Raw genomic sequence first — 7,201 nt, forward strand, 5'->3', positions numbered from 1 at the left:
AGGTTAAAACAGTATTAGTCCTGATTTAATTGTTGAAGATAGAGGTTCATGGGGTTCATTACACTGTTAATTTTAACTTAAAACTATTTGTAATAAAAACTGTGTATATGTGTAAAATACACAGTCCATTGCCTAGCATGTAAAACTCCGGACTCTGGGGGGAATAGGAGTGGGACTTGATCAGAATCTTTCATTAAGTCCCATAGATGACTTAATTGCATAGCCAAGGTTGAAAAACATTGTTTTATATGCCAATTAAATGAGTTAATATGGTCAACCTCTAGAGTCATAAGCACCCCCATAAAATCAAGTGATATCTGTTGATAACATCTTCCATTTTTTTTTTCAGTCTTGCTGCAAAGCTTATGAATACATGGGATACATTATGGAAAAAGAGCAAGCATATACAGACGCTGCCTTAAACTATGAGATGGCATGGAAACATGGCAATCAGACAAATCCAACAGTAGGTGAGTTTAACAAATTAGATACTAGGTTTTTCTGGAAACTTGGGTTTTATTTGTAAATCTCCATTTAAATGCATTTAATATTTTTTAAGAACAAAATGAACAGTCAGCTTCCTAAATAAAAAGCCAACTTCCTGTATCAGTCCTTCTGAAAAATAAATTTTATGTTCATAATTATTAGCTTAATAGTTACTAAGTATAATGTCCTGAGATTCAGACGGGTCCTCAGTTACATCTTTTTTTTTTTTTTTTTTAATTTTTTTTTAATGTTTATTTTTGAGAGAGGGAGAGACAAAGCATGAAAAGGAGAGGGGCAGAAAGAGAGAGAGAGACACAGACTCTGAAGCAGGCTCCAGGCTTCTAGCTGTCAGCACAGAACTCGACACAGGGCTCAAACCCACGAACCACAAGATTGTGACCTGAGCCAAAGTCAGACGTTTAACCAGCTGAGCCACCCAGGAGCCCCTGCATCTAATCTAACTCTGCCCCTTTCTCTCCCTTTAACCCTCTGCTATTTCTAAAGTGATAATGCTGTGGGAAAAAGTATTCCAATGTCACATCAGTTAGGAAAACATTTCATTAAATCAAGATCAAATTCAGTGGCAAGGGATGTGGGAGAAGCAGAGAGAGAGAATCTTAAGCAGGCTCCATGCCCTGCATGGAGCCCAATGTGGGGCTCAATCCCACGACTGTAGGATCATAACCTGAGCTGAATTCAAGAGTCAGATGCGTAACCAACTGAGACACCCGGACGCCCCTGCAGGTCTCTTTACTGCAGAAGTTCTTGTGCCTTTAAACACTAATGTACATTGTGATGGATATCACAGAGGGACGTGTTTCCCACAATAATGTGACCCTGGAACATTTTTTTTTATTTTTACTGAGCATCCAGAAACATCAATTTGTTCCAGTGATAGACTCAAGGAATGCAGTCTCCAACATCCCTACCAGATGGACAGCATCTAGAATATACTTAGTGACTAGCCTCCCTCCACATTGCGAGGAGCTCATACCTGTGCTCTTCCCTTTCTTTGTACTGAGCTGAAATATGCTGCATTGAAACTGGTCAGGTCTCTTCTCTGGAGCAGCCCACAGAGTCTCTTCCCTCTTACCGATGGTGGCATTCTAATTCAACCTCTGTCCTGTCTCTCCCAAGACATCTCTTCAAACTATCTCAATTACTTGTCCATTCTTCCTGAGACTTGCTTCCAAATCTTTCAGCCTTCTTGTTCCTGTCTCCTGTAAACTCTAAAATAATGCTTCCTACTCTGTCCTTTGGAATAGTTGGTGAGGTATTAATAGTTACTTCTTTAAAGAAAAAAAAATGAAGAGAATTGAGTATGAGGAGATTAGATTTCATGGCCAGATAACTTTGGAAAAGGCTCTTTTGTTTGTCCATGTCCCTCCCAAAATGTTGTACCAGAAATTAACAAGTTCTTAAGTATAATTTAAGAATCTAATTATATGCGTAATCAAGCTATTTTTTTATTAAGCATTTTAGCCGTTGTTAACTTAGCCTTAAGGTGGCATCAGTCTTTTGAGCAGCTATGTCATGGTATGGACTCAGATTTAATTTGCAATCAGATAGGTCGTCTTTACATTAACTGCTGTCAGTTCAGGACTTCCCCCACCTTGTATTTTTCTTGAGTTTGTTATTTTACTAGACTGGTATACGGCACAGGAACTAATACCATACCATTTGTTGATAGTATTTTTCCTTCTTAAGATCATGTGTCCTACACAATAAAGTCAGCTTGTAAAATAAAAATTCCTTAAATATATTTTATTCCACAGAAGGAATACATTTACAAGTTAAATTATTTAAACATTCTGTTCTTTGGAAGACGTCAGCAAATATTCCAACTCATTCATTCTTTCATTGTGTCATCTATGTATTTTATAGATGATTTTGTCAATTTCCCTGACTTCTCATTAGTGAGTTTTCTCTGAGGCTCCCAGTTCATTCTTTAGTTTCTTCCTTCAGATTGTCATTGTATCCAACACCTGCAATTGCCTTTCACTTTTACAGTTGTCAGGAAATCCTTAAAATCACGGTCATGTTCTTTCCAAAGGATTGAGGCTTGAGTACTGTCACTATGAAAGGCACCAGGAACTGAGATCCAAAAAGAAAACACACTTCTGTTTCCCCCTTTACATCCATTCTCTGGTTATATGACACTCACTAGACTGTGTACATTGTTCATGTTCCTCCTCCCCTGCCTCCCCTGCCATGCTACCTTTTTTCCCCTCATTACACAGAGTTGAATTTTTGTAAGCTTGACAGGTATAATGCAGCCTCAGTGTACATATCCTTTGACATTTCTGGCCCTTTTTTTCCTCCCTAAAATATTTTGAACAAGATGATCTATCAAGTTTCTTCCAACATTAAAACTTTGTTCTTCTATTTTACTATTAGTCCTATTTGTATGGTGCTCTAAAACTTTTAAAATCCTTTCACGGCAAGTATTTCCTTTGATCTTAAAAGTATACTAAGAGTTGGGGGGAGGAGGGGTTGATGAGGAAACTTGAAGTTGGCAGCTCACCTGAGGTCTCAAAGCCAGTCAGGAAGCCAGACCCCAAAACTGAAGTCCAACTTTTTTGGCTCTAGTTTTCATGTAAAGTATGTTTGACATGGCATGACATCTTAAATTGTTTTCCTTTTTAAATGTCACCAACTTTATTAGCCAATTTTACAATTCCTTTGTAATGATATCAAGTTTAACTCTCCTAAACTTACTGTTTTCATCTTTGATGGTTTTATAGGCATGTGTGTTCATGTGTGTTTTTATCAAACACTATGAATTTCAGATAAGTCCTGTTTCTTACTTTTTACTACCTTATGATTACATTAGCCAGTAATTCCTTTCAAATATTTGTTTGAAATAAAAAAAAAAATTGGTACTTTTATTAGACCCCAAGAGCAGCATTTAAATTTCCCTGATTTATATTTGCAAGAGGTAAAGTGAAATATTGAAATATTGAATGTATTGATTACATATTATTTTACATCTTGGTATATACATCATATCTTATTTGTCTTATCTCCTGTTTGCTAACTCTTACACAGCGTTCTTACAGAAAAGCAGGAATCATTTAAGAATGTCTTAAAACTTTGTTTTAAATTGTCAGTATTTGAAACATGACATTTTGGTATCAGTAATTGTGATAATTGTTACTAATCATTGATGTGGCATATCTGGTGACTGCTCTGTCCTCTTCTGGGCCACCCTCCCGACTGCTCTGCCCTGTCGTACTCCAAATCCATTTGTTTCCTGTGGGTCCCATGACTGCTGCTGCCTGGTCAGCTCCTTCTGCCATCTTGCTTCCGATTCCCTCGGCCTATCCCCTCATCCTTCAGATTCCAGGCATTGCCTGATACCCACCCCTTCCCCACCCAGGTTGCTTATGATAGCTCTCTTGGCCTGTACCTTTCTTTCATAGCATTTATCTCACTTTGGAAATTGGTGACATACTTACATAATTACTTAAATAATATACATTCCTTCCCTAATAAAATGTAAACCTCCTGACTGCGCCTGACATGTTAAGTGCTAAATAAACCTATGTGGTATAAATGAATAGCTGTGTTATCATTTACTGCCCTGTGATGAGTTATTACTATAATCTGAAATAAATGGGATTTTTTTAGTAAGTTACAAAAGCCACTCCTGTAGGATGGCAGTCTTCTAACCCAACAGGGTATTCACTGCAGTCCTTTTTCTAACTCCCATTTTTTTTGCTACCTGTTCTCCCTTTGAGCCACTCCACCTTCCATTATCCCATCCCTTCTCTCTTTACAGTATAGTCACCAGCCTTCGTTAAGACTTCTCAAATGAGTAAGCAAACAAAGGAGGGGGCAAAAAAGGTAATGCTAGCAGTGTGCTCTATAAATAGTGCTACATCATTATGTTGTTGTTGTTGTTGTTGTTGTTTTGTCTTAACAGGATACAAATTGGCATTCAATTACTTAAAAGCAAAAAGATATGTGGATGCAATTGACGTATGTCACCAGGTAATACTTCAATATAGATTTCTTAAAATGTTTCAGATACACAATTTCCTACTTTTAGTTAATCTCAAGATGTACATGAATACATCTTACTGCAATGGTAGAGGTAGACGATGTTGTATTTGGATTAAATGGCTTCATCAAATACATCTGGGAGAGATTTCTGCTTTTCAAAGTTTAGATAATAATAAATTTACTTGAATCAAACATAGTTTTAATTGAGGCTCAAATAATAAAATGTTTGTGTCACGTTAAAGACAGAGACAAGGGGAGAAGCATGTGAACTAAAACTATTGATTCTCCAAGCCATTCTTCTGAATAGAAGTTCTTGTGAATGTGTCTAAGTCTGGTTAGTGCAGAATCCAGATTTATAAATTAGAGATAAGAGGTATTTCTGTTACTTAGAAGTCATTCAATTACATTTCTGTAATCTATCCCTAACTAAATGATCCTTTAGCAAGTGACAAATATTTAAGTTGCAGGTTTAGAATTTGCAGTTTCCTTATATGTACATTGTCCCATTGATATATAAGGCACTGCACCATTGTACCAGATAAGGCATTATATTGTTAGGAGCTCCAAGAAAAGCAGCTCCTTCGAAAGGAATTATGTAATGTCTCCTATCCTAAATAGTTGTATCAGCATCATTATAGCAAATACTTGGCTTCAGTGATTGCTATTGATTGCTGAGCCTCTCTGTAAGGCAGTGTTTCACATTAAGGTTAAGGTTGTGCATTAATGTAAGGTTATGCATTAGAACCATTTGTGGAATTCTTTTTTAAAAAATGAGTATCTCCCCACTACTAGACTCAGTAGGCCTAAGAATTTGTATGTTTCAAAATAACTCCAAGTATATCTGATATGTGCTACTGGTCAAAATTAACTTTGTGAGGTTTATTAATATCATATGAATAGCTAAAATATCTTAAGTTTTTATTTATTCATTTCAAGAGAGAGCATGTGCTTGAGCCGGGGGAGCAGCAGAGAGAGAAGAGAGAGACTCCTAAGCAGGCTCTGCACTTTCAGTGCAGAGCCTGATGCAGAGCTCAATCTTGGGAACCACAAGATCATGACCTGAGTCGAAATCAAGAGTCGGACACTTAACCGACTGAGCCACCCAGGCGCCCCGATTAGCTAAACTTTCTAAATATTTAAAATCATTGATACATACTTGTTTTTTGCAACTGATCCATTAAGGAAGTAATTATATTTGTTGTATTTCTCACATGTATTCTATTGTTGTCTTCTAAGTACTATTACTAGGAGTTATGTCACATTTCAAATGTCACCTTTAAGAAGTGTTGTTATATATGTAATATTAATACAATGAAATCTCAACTGTAATGCATATTTCCAGTAAGTTTTATAGCTCTAGTTCTCAGTAATCAATTACAAGTTCTTGTGCTTTTGTTTTTTGTTTTTGCAGGTTCTTGAAGGACATCCAACTTATCCAAAAATCAGAAAGGATATACTTGATAAGGCCCGCATGTCTTTGAGACCTTGAAAACTGTTAATATTTAGTTTGTTGATGCAGCAGGAAATGGAAGGAATCAGTTCTTCTGGGACAAAATAGGTTTGAGCTAAAGCTCTATAACAGAAGCATCCTTTTCTTTCTCCAGCAGAGGCTGCTATTGTATATAAAGAGAAATGCTGTGTCACATGGATGGTTTCTAATGGAGCAGGTGACTTAGAGCTGGTTTATTTGATTGCCTGTCTTGATTAGGAATAGATTTGGTGTCTCTGTGGTAAAGATTATAACCCATTTCTATAAAGAACATTTTATTAAATACTAGGTCATTAAGTATCCTATACCTTTTCTTAGGAACATTAGTTGTTTATTTCAGGAAATATATTTAAAACACTATTGTTCTTTGTTAACATTCTTTGCTGTTTCAAAGGTTTGAAAACATTTTCTTGTTAATAATGTATGAAAAATAAAAAGTCTATTTTAATAAAGACTTTACAAATTTATGGTTTGTATTGCTCTTGGAACTCAAGAGACATGGTAAGTTTTGCAAAATCAGGGTAAGCTCCCTGTACAATTCACAATGTTTAGTGAGTAGTAGCACAGAATATGTGACTTGCCTAGAAGAATCTTTTTAGAAAAATACAAAGAATGTGAGTTTCCCTTCCCTTCATTGAACTCCTTCTTTCTGCTTTTGATGCTAATGTGATCTTAAGAAATAATCTATACCTGAAATCCATTTACATAGGTAAGCTCTTACAGCAATAATTAACCTTAGCCCAAAGACTCGGTCTTTTGAGATGACTTCAGACACTGTAACATCTGGCAGAGAAGGGTGACAATATTTCTGGTCAGCAGGGACTCACCAAGCACACCCTGTGAAAGTAACTGCTTACCTTACCGTGCCTAACACCCTCTGGCCCAGCAGTTCTCAGTCTTTTAGGTTAAGTTTAACCTAATCTTAATAAACTCAGTTTTTAGCATTATTTCTGATTTGTTGTCTACCTCTTTCTCACTTGTCTTTAAAAATATCATAGTCTTCTATGTCATTTGCATTTTCAATAAATAGAGTATTTTTTAGTCACTGCTGCTTTTAAATGTCCTATGTTTATTTTTTTTTATATCTCTTTTTGATCACTTCTGCAATTTTCCAGAGTCCTTTTAATTCCAATTATATGTTATAAAATTCTAATCATTCTTCTTTTTTTTTTTTGAGAGAGAGAGAGAGAGAGAGAGCGCATGAGCATTGGAGGGCCAGAG

At 36.2% G+C, this 7,201-nt stretch overlaps 1 protein-coding gene across 4 annotated transcripts in view; it reads left to right on the forward strand.

Moving 5' to 3' along the window:
• Positions 1–6,434, forward strand: part of TTC21B (tetratricopeptide repeat domain 21B) — an 82,426-nt gene extending 75,992 nt beyond the window's left edge. For all 4 annotated transcript variants that reach the window (XM_047083651.1, XM_047083652.1, XM_047083653.1 and 1 more), the window contains 3 exons: positions 350–470; positions 4,412–4,479; positions 5,903–6,434. In XM_047083651.1, the coding sequence (XP_046939607.1) occupies positions 350–470; positions 4,412–4,479; positions 5,903–5,980 (267 nt within the window). In that variant the 3' untranslated portion in view covers positions 5,981–6,434. The remainder of the gene's footprint in view (positions 1–349; positions 471–4,411; positions 4,480–5,902) is intronic.
• Positions 6,435–7,201: the final 767 nt, after the last annotated feature.

This window comes from Lynx rufus, unplaced genomic scaffold (genome assembly GCF_022079265.1).
Source record: "Lynx rufus isolate CCGP_SWC_20201006 ecotype Redwood Valley unplaced genomic scaffold, mLynRuf1.p SCAF_2, whole genome shotgun sequence".
NCBI classification, from domain to species: domain Eukaryota; kingdom Metazoa; phylum Chordata; class Mammalia; order Carnivora; family Felidae; genus Lynx; species Lynx rufus.